This window comes from Diospyros lotus, chromosome 4, assembly GCF_014633365.1.
Source record: "Diospyros lotus cultivar Yz01 chromosome 4, ASM1463336v1, whole genome shotgun sequence".
NCBI lineage: Eukaryota > Viridiplantae > Streptophyta > Magnoliopsida > Ericales > Ebenaceae > Diospyros > Diospyros lotus.
The window spans coordinates 42,944,616-42,962,983 of NC_068341.1; the positions used below are offsets into that span (position 1 = coordinate 42,944,616).

The window sequence follows — 18,368 nt, forward strand, 5'->3', positions numbered from 1 at the left end:
AAAAAGTTTTCTAAATTAAAATTATTGAAATGTTACTTGAGGTCTACCATGTCACAAGAAAGGCTAAATGAGCTAGCAATATTATTATCCATTGAAAATGAGATGTTAGAAAAGCTTGAATTTGAAAGCATCATTGAGGATTTTGCTTCTCAAAATGCAAGAAGAAAATTATTTAAATAATACTTTTTTAGTTGTGATTTTGTTGTTTTTCACCTTATCTTACAAGTGGTGATGATATTTTGCTGATTGTTAAGGATGCAAAGGGATTTCGAGTAGGCTGCTATTGTTTGCTTTAGCTATTGAGGAAGAAAATACTTTTTTGTTTTTCTAGTTGTTGAGGATGCAAAAGATTCAAGTAGGTTGCTGCAGTTTGCTTTGGCTATTGAGGATGTAAAGACATTTTTGTTTTGCTGGTTGCTAACGCTGAGGATGCAAAGGGATTTTAAATAGATTGATGTTGTTTTGCTTCAGCTATTCAGTATGTAGATAATTTTTTTTTTTTTGGCTAGATAAAAAAGAATTTATTTTGCTTGATGAAAAAAAAACTTATTGAATTGTTATAAGTATTTATCTTGTTTATATATTGTAGCCTTTTATTCTAAATTTTAATATATTGAAGTTTGAATCGATACAATTTATTTGGTTTGAATGTTAAATTTTTAGTTAATTTGGATAGATTAGATCTTGGTTGAAAAATAAGAATGAGTTCATCACTAAGTTTAAATATATATATATATATATATGCGGGCCTAATTTTTATTTTTGCCTTGGGCCTAAAAAATTCAAAATCGGCACTGGTTCCGGGAAGACGGTGGTTTCTTCTAGGTGAATTGTGATGACGAATAATAGTTAGAAAGTCTGCGGGGATTTCTCGCCCGCAAAGACTCTCCGATACTTAAGTCAGAATCGGACGAAAAAAATATAGATGATATGCACTGAGTGAGAATAGATGTTACAGAAAATGGAAAAGTCTTCTCTTTTGTCAACTGATTGGGTATTTATAGGCGTGGATCTCGAGGATTTCAGAAAGGCCACGTTTCTCGCATCCCTAGGACTTAGGAGGGCCACGTGTCTCGATGGGGTCATTCTCCTTATTTTGGGAGGAAACATCTAGCTCGGGTGGAATGCACCACCTTGGACGAAAAGTTGTACCCGAGAGGAACTCATTACTTGGGAGGAAATCACTACCCGAGAGGAATTGCTACCTCAAAGGATGCTCTCTTTACCTAACCCGCGCTTGGTGAAAAATTTTCTTCTCCCTAATGGAATGATATGTAGGGTAAACACATATTTTTTTTAGATAAATTAAATTTATTATATTTTATTTTTTGAACATTTAAGTAATTTTATTATTGGTGGACCATGATTAATACGTTGCCTTTTGAACCATTTAGTCAACTAGTAAAATTGTTTGAATATTAAAAATAAGATATAATAAATGTCTCTTATATATATCTAATGGATCATGCTAAATGTACATATTTTTTTACATTTTGGATTATACAAAGGGGTATTATGACTAAAATACCCTTTGTTTTCATACGCCTCACGCGTCTCTATGTGCCTCATGAAGGATATTTTTGTCATTGATACACCTTTATATAGTTTAAGATGTACATAAAAGTATACTAATAACATTATTCATATCTAATAATAATATGTATTGATTACTGCTTAACCATTACTTTAAAACAATAATGAACGCTACATTAATAGGTATGATAATTTTGAATCTCTGATGCATTGAAGGTCAATAATAATTAAAGAACATGCGATTAAACCTCTTTTTATTTTCTTTATTAGATCGGCCGTCATCTCTCATGCGTTGCCACGCTGGCTGTGTGATATATTATAATTAATCATTAATATTTTTTCTTTTGTAAATAGGAATTTTATTTAAAATAAACAAAAAAGGTATCTATAGTTTTAGGGTAAGACATACCCCGAGTCTCCTAATAAAATATTATACTAAAAGATCTAAATAACTAATAAAAATGTACAATTCTCATAACATTAAGAAAAACATATATACATTTGTTAGGAAAAACATATATACACTCAAAAACAACTTCTTTATAAGTATCATATTGGCTTTGGTCGTAAAAGTTGATAGTTGCTTTGCCAACCCTAGAATATTTAGCAAAATAATCACTTATGGTGCATAAATATACTCAATAGTTCAAACTATCATTTTGTGTAATTGTTGACATTTGTGATGTTAACCCTCAGTTATTAATTATTAATGTTGAGATTGCACATTTTACACTTTGTTAATACATGTGGAAGAGTAACTTGAAAATTTAAGTTTGATCCTTGTGATGATATTTTGTATTAATAAGAAAGCAATAAGAGGAGGACATCTGACCTTTGGCTTAGTTCTAATTTGAAGGGTCAACATAACCTATCTCTAATCGATTCGATAAATTGCCACCATCTTGAGTAAACCGAGACAAGGATATTTGGAAATGACTTCAAAAATATCAAGAAGGTAATTTCCACTCAATAACATAGATTTGTTATTATTTCAAAAGAGTCAAATTATAGAAATTTAACTCTTGAGAATTTCAGAGAGATCTCTATCGATTGATTCTTAATTGGCAAAATTGGGGACAATGAAGCCGTATAAAAGATGAGTTCAAGTTAGGTATTGATAATGGAGAGATGAGCAAACTTTAGGTGCAATTAATTGGGTATTATGCCAAACTAAAAAGATTAAGCTTTAGGTGCATGTTGATTGAATTAATTAATTGGGTATTATGCCAAATCTAAAAAGATTGATTGGGTGATGAGTGGTGTTCTTAAAAAGTAATCCCTCTTGTATTGTCTCTATCAATACACACACAATCTTGTGTGAATGTCTCCCAAGAAAGTATCTAATTAATAGTTTTTGTTAACATAAAATATTATCTTAAATATCAAAATTGAGTATTCCAATATCATTTCCAAATATGTTTTACCAAATTGTCCTCTCTGTCTCTCTCTCAATAGCTTCTATAAGTTTCGCCCATTTCCTCAGCTGGTTCATCCATCCAGCATACTCACATCTCTCTCTCTCTCTCTCTCTCTGAAGTTATTGAAAATGGTGGGCCAAAAAGGAGGGTTCGAGGTGAAGGTGAGAAAGGAGGTGGTGGTGGCGGCGGCGGCGTTGCCAATGCAGGAGCATTGGCTGCCGCAGTCCAACCTCGACCTGCTCTTGCCGCCGGTGGACGTCGGGGTCTTCTTCTGCTACAAGAAGCCGGCGGCCGCATTTGGGTGGATGGTCAGTGTTTTGAAGAAGGCCTTGGCCCAGGTTCTAGTTTCTTACTACGCATTCAGCGGCGAGATTGTGATCAACAGTGGGGGCGAGCCTGAGCTTATCTGCAACAACCGGGGAGTCGACTTCACCGAAGCTTTCGCCGACGTCCGGCTTGAAGATATCAACTTCTACAATCCCGACGAAAGCATTGAAGCCAAGCTGGTGCCCAAGAAGAAGCATGGCGTGCTCTCCGTCCAGGTATATTTGTTCCGTAATTATTAAATATATATAAATAAAAATTTCATACAAACCAACCAAAAGCAACTACAGCTTTAAATTAGGGTTTAGGGTATGCCCGAGTCGCACAACTTTAAATTAGAACATATTTGGAGTCTCACAACGAAAGATTACATTAAAAGATCTAAACAACCAATGAAAATATACAATCTTTCTAACATTGAGAGAAAATATATATAACTCTTAGGAAAAATTTTATCAACATTATCTCTAGCTAGAAAATATTCAGATAAAACTTCTTTAAGAATCATGTTGGCTTTGTCACTTCAAGGGTACGAAATAGTTAGGACCCAATAAAAAAAGAATTATATAAAATTTGTATGCAAAGGTATATTGTATCAGTGCATGCCCATGGGACCAATTTTTTTCTCCAAATTTGATTTGGTCTCACTAACACCTTGACTTGGTTGGATCATGTTCATGTGAGTGATTTCCGTTGAGAAGATACTGATTCGATTCCCTTTTTATACATAATTAACTTTTAAATTTGCTTTATTTGAGATGGTGTTCTTAAATTGATGAAACTAATCGAATTGTTCAAACTGAATAGACCGAATCATTTTTAAAAATCGAACTAAACTGATTGAATAGATGTTCAAATCAAATAAATCAAAAATTTAAAAAAACCGAATCAATGACAATCGATGATGGCGATGGGTGTTACATATAACAGTCTGCGTCGCGATGAGTCATGGGGAGGGGGGTGTGGGATGCCAACAGAAAGTCGAGTGAGAGGGATGTAATGGAATTGGGAGGGTAATGGAATTGGGAGGCAAAGGGTCAGAAGCAGAGGGAAAAAGGGAGGAGAAAGGTTGGGATCGATCGGAGCAGAGAGGAAGAGCTGAAGAGGAAGTGTTAGAAACTATTCAACATCTTCTTCTTCTTCTATTCTACCAAATCTGCCATTCTCTAAATCTATTCTTAATTTGATAAAAAAACGATATTATTTTTGATATTTCAGTTAGTTCAATTATTTCATTTTTTTAATATAGAGACAGAATTGAATTAAAATAACTGAGATACTTGAATTTAGAAATCAAATTGAAACAACCTACAAATTGAATCAAATTGGACCATTAATTTCGGTTGATTTGGCTTCAGCTTAACTGAAATGTTACTCACTTCTAATTATATGAATATAAATATATAAAACATCAATGTACAATAGTATTCAGTTGCGTATCCAATTAGTATTTCCATTAATGTTAGACATTATTTTAAAAAAAAAATATGAATTCAAGGGACCGTATACCATATGAATTAATTAGAGAAAACATATAACAAAACAAACAATCGGACAAACTCTTTCCAAAACATGTACACAAAATAAGTAGAGACAAACAACTCCTTACGTACCATTATAGAATAATCTTCTAATTAATAACAAAATATATATGTGCTTGAGCATCCAAGAGTTTGGGTACGTAATTAAGGTTGTCTCCACAAACAAATCCAACTCTTCTCTATTCACCAACCTTATTGGCCATGGAGGAATCAATCTAAACATCTCTCTTGGTTTGTAAGACATGTCTTGTTTATTAGCACATGACAACTTGTCTTCATGACAATGACAGGCCACGGAGCTCCAGTGCGGCGGCGCAGTGGTGGCGTGTTCATTCGACCACAGGGTGGCGGACGCCTACTCCGCCAACATGTTTCTAGTCTCATGGGCGGAGATGGCCCAGTCCAAGCCACTCTCACTTCTTCCATCTTTCCGGCGTTCTATACTCAGCCCTAGACGCCCTGCTGGAACCTATCACCCCTCCATTGACGAGATGTACGTGCCCATCTCCGCCCTGCCGCCTCCCAAACAGCGCCGCCCCGACTCCGAACTGCTGATCAGCCGCATCTACTACGTCGAGTCTGGCCAGCTGAATCATCTCCAGTCACTCGCCTCCGACTCCTGCGCCGGAAAGAAACGCACCAAGCTCGAGGCCTTCAGCGCCTTCCTGTGGAAGATCGTGGCCGGACGAGAAACTCAACCGGACGGGACTTGCAGCATGGGCATTGTGGTTGACGGCAGGACGAGATTGAGCACCATTGAAGGTTATTTTGGGAACGTTTTGTCGATTCCGTTCGGGAAGAAAAGCGCCGGCGAGCTCAGGGGGAAAGATCTGAGCTGGGTGGCGAATGCAGTTCATGAGTTTCTGGAAGAAGCCGTGAGCAAGGAGCATTTCCTGGACCTGATAGACTGGGTGGAGGCTCACCGGCCGGAACCGGGGCTTTCGAGGATTTACGCCGCAGGGGGAGGGCCGGCTTTCGTGGTGTCGTCGGGGCAGCGGTTTCCGGTGGGGAAGGTGGATTTCGGGTGGGGAAGGCCGGCGTTGGGGTCGTACCACTTCCCTTGGGGCGGAGACGCCGGATATGTGATGCCGATGCCTAGTCCGGCGGGGAACGGCGACTGGCTTGTGTACATGCACCTGCTGGAGGGGCAGCTGGAGACGGTGGAGGCTCAGGCGGGTCATGTGTTCAAGCCATTGACGTTTGAGTATCTCAGCCACTGAACCAATTAATAAAATAAAAATAAAAATAATTGGGAACCAAAGGTAATATATTTATAATAAAAACATTTTTTTTAAGAAAATCTTCTATCCATATGTTGTCCGCAAATAAACATCCTTAATATTTGAAAAAAAATAGTAATTTATATTAATTTTATGACTAGCTATATTTTATTCCTTATTCTTAAAATTATTGACGTTGACAAAACTACCCTCCTATTTTCTCCTTTACTCCCCTTGTCCTTTTTCTCTGTGTAGTAAACTAGTTAGAATTGGCAATTTGTCAATTCATTTCTTTGGTTGAACAAAGAAAAAGATACCAATTAAGTTTTACGGAAATGAAAATAGAAAATAAATATAATATAAAATAAAATTGAAAAAATTATATTTTTCAAAAATTAAGAAATGAAAATAAAAAAATATGTAAATGAAAAAAATATAGATGTCTTTTTGTTAATATAATTTTTAATATAAGAAATTATATATAATATATAATTTCTCGTCTAATCTTTTGGTAAATGAAACGCGTTTTTAATATTTTTTTAATATTATAAAATAATTTTAAAATATTTTTAAAATTATAAAAATCATCCAATTTTTTTTTTATTTCTTAATGTTTCGAAATATGAAAAATTCTGGAAATATCGAAATCCCCCTGATACATTTTCATACATCATAAAAAATTGATAGCTAGTAATTTACAATACGAGAATAAAAGGTAGTGTGAGAGAAAATGTGGTTATTTTTAATTTTTTTTAATATTTGTAAAGTAACAATTAAGAAAAAGTGTAATTAGAATTATAAAGTTTTGATTCACTATCATATGTTAAATGTAACTTATGTGTCCAAAATCATAAGAAGATCTAACAAAGGGCATTTGTAGGGACAAGCGATAGTCAATTTGGTTAGGGTTTTGAAAATAATTATGAATATAATTGTGCTTTTACATTTGTACCCGTGTTTGTAACTGTAACCACATGATTAGATTTTTATAATTGTATTCGTAGTTGATAGATTAACCATAGTTTAAATTAACAATTTATAAGCTAATACTATATTATATATATATGTTATATGTATTTTCTGTATCACTCCATATGGGCCAAACTCTGTCCAATGGACTAGCCCAATCACCCGAAGCCAGGAGGGCCCAGACGACCTCGCCAAAGAAAGTCCAGCAACTATTGAAATCCGAAACTCGTAAAACGAACACCTGGCGAGCTCCTCGAGAAGCTCCTAGCGAGCTCCCAGCGATCGACTAACAGACTCCCGGCAATGCCCTTCAGACCGCTGGGCTAAAACCTCCATATCGCATAAGTGGCAAAATTGCTGAGAAGTCAGAGGTAGGGTTCGTTTATTTTATCTGCAACAACTCATGCTTCTCGTAATGGGGATCCCACTCTCGATTTTGTGTAAACGATAAAGGTTGTTTGTCTCCTATTATGTAGTCTTTATATTTCTATATATTATCTAAATTGTAAGGACCCCTAAGTACAAATAGGGGTCAGAGGGACAAAAAGAAAAGGAGGAGAGATCGCCATTCTTGAGGAATAATCAGAGTGCGATCATGGAGTCAGCATCGTTCTGACCGAACCACGTAAAAATCCTGGTGTCGATTCACGTTCGAGACCTTTATTTTCTTCTTCTTGGCACTTTGCACTTATTCACCGCGACCCAAAAAAGAATCGGGGTCGGCTAAAATCGAACGTCCACAATATATAACTAATATTACATATATAATTGTCAATTATAGGTATAGTTATAATTATTTTTAATAATCCTAATGGATACTTTTTCTTAATTTTTTAACCATAATGGTGTTTATAGCTGATTTTCTCAATTTTTAATCATAAGCACCAAATGCAATTATGATTTTTTATTTTTTTCAAATTAACCTAATGGCGCTCGTCTATATCATTTGCATGAACGATGAAATTGGCAACTCTACTTAAAAAATATAGCCTTTACCTCATCAATTAAAACTTTGATATATTTTTTTATTCGTTCAATTATTTTTGTTTTTTTTAACCTTTCAGTTAATTGAGAGTTAATGATTGAATTGATAATGACAAATAGAATAAAACATGTCACATTAATACATAACACGACATGTTATTATTATTTTTAGGTTTAATATGTAAAGAGTTCTTGGACTATTAAAAAATGTGGTCTTTAGCCACTCAACTAAAATTTTGGTATATTCCTTCATTTAACCATTTATTTTTGTTCCCTTTAGTTTTTTGGTGGACGAAACGTTAGTAGTTGAATTAATGGTAACATGCAGTGGCCACATACAGCCAAGGGTAGGCAACTACCCTTGGATTTTTAAAAAATTATTATATATAATAATTTATTTTTTTTTATTTTTTTTTTCTAAATGCTCACCTTGAATTTTAAAAAAAAATCTAAATTTTAGATATATTAGTTGATGAAGATAAGGGTGTCGGGTAATTGACTCTTATTGCCAAAAATCACCGACCATGATAGCTGGTGACAATTCTCAATGCATTTACGCACATTGGGTTTGGTCAAAAGTTTAAACTTATATTTATGAAATTTGACCGTTAAATTTTATTGGTGTTTTGGGTATGTTGGTTGATGGGAATAAGGGTGTCGAGCGATTGCCTCTGATCGTAGAAAATCACTGGTCATGGTAGTTGGTGGCGACTGCTAGTGCTTTTTTTAATATTGACCAAAAATTAAAAATAAGATATATAAAAATTTGACCCACTTTTCTTTTGTGTATGTTAATCTTAGTTAACCATTTCTTTAACTATGTTTTAATTAAGGGGATTAATGTTTTTCATTTTTTGTTACAAATTTATAAATTACATATTTAAAATTATAGCAGAAAACATATTTTCTATCATGAAGTTTGTCAAGATTCTATTATGTAATTGAATTGGAGATCAATGATTGAATGACAGTCTCTCATGAAGTTTATCAAGACTCGGCTGCGCAATCAAATTGGAGATTAATGATTGAACGACAACTTAGTTGTATATATTGAAAAATAGATATTTAATATAATTGATAATGATGTTATTATGCGACGTTATTAAAATATGAAAATACGTCAATTGTATAATTTATTGATATATATATTTTAATATTATATTATTTTTTAATTTTTTTATATTATTTAATTTTAGATAGAATTTAGAGTTTAAAGTTTAATTTTTACTCACAGCCTAAAATTTCTGGCTATGCCACTGGTAACATGTAAGATGAAACATTTATAATATATCAAATTAATTTTGGTAAATTAATTTTTCAATGTGTCGTCCTCATTTTTTTTCCCTCTTCTAATTCTTTTTTTATTTTGGCCATTTTAATTATTTTTATTGTGTTTTATAAATTAGTGTTACAAATGCTTTTGTCTTATTTGTTACTGCTAATTCAATTGCTAACATTTTATCCATCGAAGGGTTAAAGGTATTGAAAACAAATAGATGAAGGAGAAAATATGTTAGAATTCTAATTTAGAGATTAAAGATAATATTTTTTAATAATTCAAAGACCCTTTATATATTAAGCTTGAAAAAAATTAATCTAATTTATTATGTATTAATATGATATATTTTATTTTACTTGACATAATCAGTCCATCTGTTAACTCTCAGTTAATCAAAAGAGTAAAGCAAACGAAAACAAATAGTTAAAAAGGGAGAGTAAGTCAAAATTTTGTCTTGCTTTGGGCTAAGTTGGCTCTGTGTCGTTCAATTTCATGTGTAGAAGAAGCACTTGGGGCAAAATTGAGAGGGTTTGAGGCCTGTTGGGCTGGGTTTCCTCCATTGTGGGGATGGCCCATTAATTTGTACATAATTATTAATTAAGTAAAGTATATGTGAGTTAAGTTTATGTGTAGAAGACTTAGGGTTATTTTTATCCTAAAAATATCAAGTATAAAGGGTTTCAAACTTTCCTAATGTTGCAGCCGCACATAAGAAAAAGGGAAATAAGAAAAGTGCTGAAATTGATAAAAAGTTGCAATCCAGTTTTGATCAATAAATTATTTGGGGTTCAATTTGTGATCAAATTTGATTGAAATTTGGTCAGCATGTTCATAACGCACGGCTCTACAATCTGCATGGTGGAGATCAGTTCTGGAGTTCTTGTTAATAAGTTTCTGCAATAGATGTCGAGTTCTTTTATTCGGTGAAATCTCTTCTATTTCTTATTCTAGTTATTTGGTTTCAAAAGTAATTATTCTTGAAGAGATATTATTATGTGTCTCTAATTATTAACAATTAGAAAAGAGTTTTGTGTATTTTCATTATAATAAATCTATTTGAATAGAATTTATCCAGATATAATTATCCTTTTTAGTCATTTCAATTGTTGATGTTAAGATAATTATGTCATTTATTATTTTATTTACCAACGATACCCTCCGGTCACAATTCAATTTTATTTTATAAGGTTAAAATTGTCTTTTTATTTTGTTAAATATCATTAAAAACAAGTATTAAATAACTTTCTATCTGGATAAATTTTAATTATTTAGCAGAGTCCTTTTCATTATTTGTTTGATAGTAAAAGTTTTGGATGAATTTCGATTACGTAGTTTTTACTTTTCACATTAAGAGAATTTTTCACATAAAATTTTGATATTTTTGTGATTAAATAATTGACACACTTGTGTCATGTTACTCTATATTTATTTAATTTAACTCCTATTAAATTCACATAAGAAAAGAGAAAATAAAATATTTGAATGTAATTACATTAAAGGTGCGTTTGATTATAAGGGTGGAATTTAAGTGAAAAAAAAATAAATTCCAGGGCATTGAATTCTAGAGAAAATGAATTCTTGAAAATTGAAAATTTAAACTGTTTGATTAGTATAATTTTTTACCTAGAAAATAATGTTATTTTCCATCTTTTGATGTTTGATTAGTAATATTTTTCATAGAATTGGATAAAAAATATTTTCCAATTCAATGGTGAAAATGATGTTATTGGCATTTCATGTTTAATAGGCATTATTTTTCATGAAAAATGTGTATTTAATGGTGAAAATGTATTAAAAATATTAAATCTTATACAGAAAAATTAAAATAATAACGTATTTTAAATTAATTAAATTATTTTCTCAAAGAAATAAAACTACAAAATTATTTTTGTTTTATTTTTCAAAAAAATAATTTATACGTAATTTTGACATATTTTCTTTTTATATATTTATATTTATTAATTATTAAAAATAAAAAATATAAAATAATTTACAAACCCCCCTTCTCCCTCATTCTCAGTTGTCGTCGCACACCCACAACCTTTCTCAATTGTCAGGAAAATTTCATCTCCTCCCTCCTTTCCAAAGAATTTGATTTTCATAACTTGAAGGAAAATAAGCTCACGTGATCATTAATAAAAAAATGAATTTTTTAAAATAAAAATTATCAAACAATATAAAAATTTAATATTGGGTAGAAAAGTTACCTTTCCCTTGAAAAATTTGGGCCATTAAACGCGCCCAAAGTTGTTGACTTGAGGTGATTTTCGCTAATCAGGATTGTCCTCATCAACTGTGACAAAAGCCGGGACCCAGAAGTAAATCGGGGGATTTTTTCATCTCTCTGTTTGCTACAAATTTCAAAGCCCCGAAGAACACGCACACGCTGTACCCTATGACCAAGTTCTGTCCTCCACCACGCACACGCTGTACCTTCAAGACCTTAGTTGACTGACTGTCTGAGTATGACTCCACTGTTCTGTTAGTCCCACCTTCAAGACCTTTTAGTTATCTATCCATTCCCATTCATCGCTCCATGTGAAATTGGATAACCCTCATCTGGTTTGTCTTCTCTGTCGTCGCACCTCGATCGCCATGATCGAGCTCAACCAGAGGATCCTGTCTCAGAGACACGCACCAGATCGCCGTCGAGAACATCATCCAGAACCTCTCTCCGATGGCGTCGCCGGCCATGCCACTCAATTCCCTCTACCACGCCATAATCTATATCTCTACTTAGATTTGAAGGGTCAATGACATAATCTATATATCTCTACTACTTATTCCAATAAATCTGTCACCATCTCGTCTCGAGTAGACGGATGCGTGGAGATAACTTCAAAATAGCATAAATTTGTCATTATTCTAAAATAGTACAATCATTGAAATTCAACTTTGAAAATCTCGGAGAGATATCTACCGTAGACTGATCTTTCACTATATATAAATTCAAGATAATTATTAAACAAGAGATATTTACCTTTTCATTTATAGTAACTAATTAAATTATAAAATATTTATTAAAAATGACATTGTTTATAATTAAAGGATGACTATAAACATTTATGAAAAAATAATTAATGTCCAATGAATGAGTCAATTAAATGTAATTTGAAAAATTAAGCATATTAATTGTGACGCCTCATCTAATCTAATCTGATATAATCCAACTATATATTGCTTTAATTAGTGTCTTTCGTTTACGTTTATAAAGGATGTCACACTGAGTATTGGAATAGATTTTCAAATATGTTTTACCAAATCTCTCTCTCTCTCTAGCTTCTAAAGTTTCGCCCATTTCCTCAGCTGGTTCACCCATCCAGCATACTCACATCTCTCTCTCTCTCTTTCTCTCTCTGAAGTTATTGAAAATGGTGGGCAAAAAAGGAGGGTTCGAGGTGCAGGTGAAAAAGGAGGAGGTGGTGGCGGCGGCGTTGCCAATACAGGAGCATTGGCTGCCGCAGTCCAACCTCGACCTGCTCTTGCCGCCGGTGGACGTCGGGGTCTTCTTCTGCTACAAGAAGCCGGCGGCCGCCTCAGGAGGCGGAGGGGACTCCTCCTCCTCCGCATTTGGGTTGATGGTCGGTGTTTTGAAGAAGGCCTTGGCCCAAGCTCTAGTTTATTACTACGCATTCAGCGGCGAGATTGTGCTCAACAGTGGGGGTGAGCCCGAGCTTCTCTGCAACGACCGGGGAGTCGACTTCACCGAAGCTTTCGCCGACGTCCGGCTTGAAGATATCAACTTCTACAATCCCGACGAAAGCATTGAGGCCAAGCTTGTGCCCAAGAAGAAGCATGGTGTGCTCTCCGTCCAGGTATATTTCTTACCGTAATTATTCTATATATATATATATGTATAATTTTCTATATATTATATTATATATATAAAGGGTATTGTTAACCTTTGATTAAGTTTCGATAAATATATTTTACTTTTAGTACAAAGTGCATTTATCGAACTATTGTATTGCCCTTACCATTACCCATAATTATAAATATATATATATATATATTATATTATTTTCACTACGTACGATTAATGTTCTTTATTCTTAACTTGTAAAGAGTTCTATTAGTTAATAAAATGTTTCAAGATATATTTATTACTATAATTATTATATTTTCTCTAAAAATAAATCATATTAAATTCACTTAAGAAAACCCTATTTTTTATGATATATATTATTGATTTGGTTCAATTTTTTTCTTACATCAGTTCGATTCGATTTGATTCAATTAATTTTTTCAAAAATTTGATTTTTAATTTTTAATTTAATTTTTTTATTAGAATAACCGAACTAACCTAACTTTAAGAAAACATAATTGTTTTTTTTTTCTTTTCTACATGTTATACAGTTTCAATTTAATTTTCTCAATTATTGATTAGTTTGATTTTTCTAGTTAATTAGTTAGTTCGGTTAAATTTTACTTCACGATTTTGTTTAGGGGGCATTTGTTAAAATAAGTAAGATAAGAGGTATCAAGATAAGTTTGGAATGCATTCCGAATCAAGATATGAAATGATCAAAATAAGACTGGAAAGCATTTTAAGATTTCTATCAGAGTGTTTATTAAATTTTTTAGAATCTACTGATAATTGTATTTTTTCTTTTTATGTGTTCATTAATGCATATGATAAGTACCAAGATAAGAGTTTTTTTATCAAAATATCTCTATTACCAAATTTATGATTAAAATAGTATTTTATAATTAATATGAATTGTCAAAAAAATTAAAATTAAAATTAAAACCAAAATTAATATTTTATTTTCTAAATTCATGTTAAAAATAAATTTAAAAAGAGTTGAAAAATATAAATAATTATTGTTAGAATTACAATAATTCCATCTAGATAATTAAAAATAATCAAAATGTACTTTTATAATAGGTAATAAAATATAAAATTAAATAAAATAATTTAAAAATTAGTGAAAGGAATTATATTAGTTAATAAAATATATATATATATAGAGAAATTTAAATTTTAAAAATCAATGAAATGAATAATGTTATTTAAAATTTAAAAATTGTCAAAACATATAACAATTTAAAAATATATTAAATAATATTAATTATAAAAGTTAAATAAATAAATTTTTTAATAAATTTAAAATTTTAAAATATATTAAATGGCATTAGCTATCTTATAAGGGACATATAAGTAATTAAATTTTATTTTGAAAGAGTCGGATAAATTTATCCGATAGAGGAGGTTGGATAAATTTATCTTGAAATGGGGAGATAAGAAATCACTTGAAGGTTTTTTCAGAAATTGTCAGATAAGTTTAACAAACACGTTAGAAAGACCAAACACTCGGAATGTTTCCTATATCTGATATTTTCTCTCTTTTATCTTGATTAACAAACACCTCCTTAATCGATTAATGAATTTCGATTAGTTTAGTAACTGAACCGACCATTTACACACTTCTAAATAAAAATAAATTATATTTTTATTTATAAAAATTTATGAAAGAACCCTTGATTTTCATCCATTCAAAACCTAGCAAGCGCCATTAGTTTATGTATTTTATCATATATTTGTGCCTTAAACTTAAGCTTTATGATAACTTAATCCCCAATTAATTAATCAAGTTTTATATAATGAGAGACTTAGCTAGCCACAAAAGTTCATAAATAGTATCGATCATAAGAACCAGAACGTTGGTACCCAAAAAAAAAAAGAATTATATACCCTACATCACTCCATGCCCATGGGCCCAATTTGACTTGGTCTCACTAAATATATATATTATATTTGTATATTAATATATTATATTGTGTATTATATTAATATAAATATATAATATATCAATGCACTGTGTCACGAGTTGTGTATCCAATTAGTATTTTCATTAATATTAAACATCATTTTAAACAAAATATGGATTCTAGAGACCGTATACCATATGAGTTGATTAGACAAAACATTTCTTGTTAGCACATGAGAACTTGTCTTTCATGACAATGACAGGCCACGGAGCTCCTGTGCGGCGGCGCAGTGGTGGCGTGTTCATTCGACCACAGGGTGGCGGACGCCTACTCCGCCAACATGTTTCTAGTCTCATGGGCGGAGATGGCCCAGTCCAAGCCACTCTCACTTCTCCCATCTCTCCGCCGCTCTATACTCAGCCCTAGACGCCCTGCTGGAACCTATCATCCCTCCATTGACGAGATGTACGTGCCCATCTCCGCCCTGCCGCCACCCAAACACCGCCGCCCCGCCGCCGAACATCTGATCAGCCGCATCTACTACGTCGAGTCTGGCCAGCTGAATCATCTCCAGTCACTTGCCTCTGACTCATGCGCCGGAAAGAAACGCACCAAGCTCGAGGCCTTCAGCGCCTTCCTGTGGAAGATCGTGGCCGGACGAGAAACTCAACCGGACGGGACTTGCAGCATGGGTATTGTGGTTGACGGCAGGACGAGATTGAGCACCATTGACGGTTATTTTGGGAACGTTTTGTCGATTCCGTTCGGGAAGAAAAGCGCCGGCGAGCTCAGGGGGAAAGATCTGAGCTGGGTGGCGAATGCAGTTCATGAGTTTCTGGAAGAAGCCGTGAGCAAGGAGCATTTCCTGGACCTGATAGACTGGGTGGAGGCTCACCGGCCGGAACCGGGGCTTTCGAGGATTTACGCCGCCGGGGGAGGGCCAGCTTTCGTGGTGTCGTCGGGGCAGCGGTTTCCAGTGGGGAAGGTGGATTTCGGGTGGGGAAGGCCGGCGTTGGGGTCGTACCACTTCCCTTGGGGCGGAGATGCCGGATATGTGATGCCGATGCCGAGTCCGGCGGGGAACGGCGACTGGCTTGTATACATGCACCTGCTGGAGGGGCAGCTGGAGACGGTGGAAGCTCAGGCGGGTCATGTGTTCAAGCCATTGACGTTTGAGTATCTCAACCACTGAAACAATTAATTGATGTAGAATAAGAAGAGGTAACAACCAATGGTGATATACTGTGCTGGTGATGTTATCTAGGGTCAGTCCCATTGTTGTTAAAATCCCGATTTTATGCATACGATTTTACGATTCGAAGAACCCCAAACGATTCAAATCCCATGTAAAATCCAATTTGGGATAAAATCCTATAAAATCTCGATTTTACATGTACGATTTTACGATTTTACGCTGCAGAGATCCCCAAACGATTTTACGATTCAAAGACCTCCATTGATTTAAGTTGTAATTTAGAGGATGCTTCCAACGTCTCAATGTCACATAACATCTGACATTGGAACTTATGCAATGAATTGTTATATTTTGCCTCTAAATTGGAACTTGATTTAACATTGATTGCATAAGTTCCAATGTCACATAGCATATAACATTAATTGCATAAGTTCCAATTTACTTGATTTAAATTATAATTTTTACTTGATTTAACATTGATTGCATAAGTAAATCAAGACAAACAAGTAATTAATTAATGGACCACCCAACTCCAAATTGAGATATTACTTGATTTAATCAATGTTAAATCAAGAAAAAATTACAATCTAAATCTAATGGAAGACGTTAGAAACATCATCTAAAGAATTTTAAGCTATATTTTACCTCTAAATTACCTATATTTTGCGTTTAAATTGCCTATACCAACCTGCTAGTTTTTGAGCTATATTTTGGAAATATCATCTTTTGAATTATAATAAGGAATAATTAGGTTATTAAATGATATTAATTCATTTTCTACAAAATTATGTTATTATAAACATATATTTACAAAAATTAAAGGGTATTTTTAATTATCTCTAAAATCTTACGATTTTACGATACGATTTTATGGACCCTTTGTCGATCCCACTTAAAATCCCGATTTTAACAACCTTGGTCAGTCCCATATTTGTGTTGTGTTAGGTAATTGGCAGCTAGTATAAAATCTAATTGAATTTAAAATATAAACTCTAGATAAGATAAATTAATGGTGATATAATTATAAAAAAAAATAATCATTCTTAAAATTATTTTTTATGACAAAAATATCTTCATATTTTCTTTGCCACTCCCCTTATTCTCTTTCTTTGTCTAACAAACTTGTCAGAATTCATAATGTAACATCTCGGAATTTTTGAAGATAAATAGCTATTATTAATTATGGTATTGAACATTTGAGGATTTAAGAAAATAATTAATTTATGAATTTTATGAGATTTATTGAGTTATGTGAGAAAAATATTAAATTTGGTATGTTTTTGGGATTAAAATAATTATTTGAGGTTATTTTGAGGAAATGTGTAATTAATTATTTTGTTTGAAAGTATTTATCGAAAGAATAGAATATATTAATTTGGGGTAATTTCTGAAATTTATTGGCATTAAAAATGAAATTTTGGAAATTAAAAATGTCCTAAAAATAAATTGATTGCGATGAGGAGCAAGAAGGGTTGTAGGAGAGATGGTCGGGGGTGCAAAGGAGGAATGTGAGGTTGCGGGATCAAACTCGCGCCCAGGCACGCCAGATGAGCGTCACATGGCCTGCTGTGCGCTAGCCACTGCCAAGTGGCTTCCAACCTTCACCAAGTGTCCGAAAACCCTTTTTTTCATCAGAATTTTTTTATCCCTTTGCCCCTACGTAACCCTTACATTGTCCTACCCCCTTGGCCTATAAACAGGCCATAACATTGAGTAAAATGTAGGATTTTGGGGGGGAGGTTTTGGGGAGAAATTAAGGAGAATTTTAGAAAAATTAAGGGAAAAATTCTGTCTGTGTAAGTTTGGGTTGTGGCATAGCAACTCCGGTATGCTGCAAGAATTAAGAAAATATTTAATGTAAGTTCTCTTCTTATTTTTTGCAAGTTCTTATTCTTAACTTGCAAGTTCAGTTTCTCCATCTTCTTAAGTTCATATTTTTAATTTGCAAGTTCTTATTCCTATTAAGGCAAGTTTTTCTTCCTTTTTGTTCCATTTAAGGGACAAGATCTCAGTTTTCTTATTATTATGCAAGCTCTTAGTTCCTAATCTTTTAAATTGCAAGTTCTTCTCCTATTTTACAAGTTCAGTTCCTCTTTTCTCAAGATATGTTTTAAATTACAAGTTCTATTTTCTAACTCTTGTCATTGTATGATCCTACCTCTTAATTTTTTAAATTCCATGATATTTTCCTAT

At 33.2% G+C, this 18,368-nt stretch overlaps 2 protein-coding genes across 2 annotated transcripts; both read left to right on the forward strand.

Annotated features, from left to right (window-relative positions):
* The first annotated feature begins 3,079 nt into the window (after nucleotides 1–3,079).
* On the forward strand, nucleotides 3,080–6,036 carry LOC127798918 (coniferyl alcohol acyltransferase-like). Its single transcript, XM_052332564.1, has 2 exons — nucleotides 3,080–3,493; nucleotides 5,107–6,036. Exons 1-2 carry the CDS (start codon nucleotides 3,080–3,082, stop codon nucleotides 6,034–6,036), a joined length of 1,344 nt encoding a protein of 447 aa, XP_052188524.1.
* Nucleotides 6,037–12,506: 6,470 nt separating this feature from the next.
* On the forward strand, nucleotides 12,507–16,400 carry LOC127798917 (coniferyl alcohol acyltransferase-like). The gene is made up of 2 exons (XM_052332562.1): nucleotides 12,507–13,083; nucleotides 15,243–16,400. Exons 1-2 carry the CDS (start codon nucleotides 12,640–12,642, stop codon nucleotides 16,170–16,172), a joined length of 1,374 nt encoding a protein of 457 aa, XP_052188522.1. The 5' UTR covers nucleotides 12,507–12,639; the 3' UTR covers nucleotides 16,173–16,400.
* Nucleotides 16,401–18,368: the final 1,968 nt, after the last annotated feature.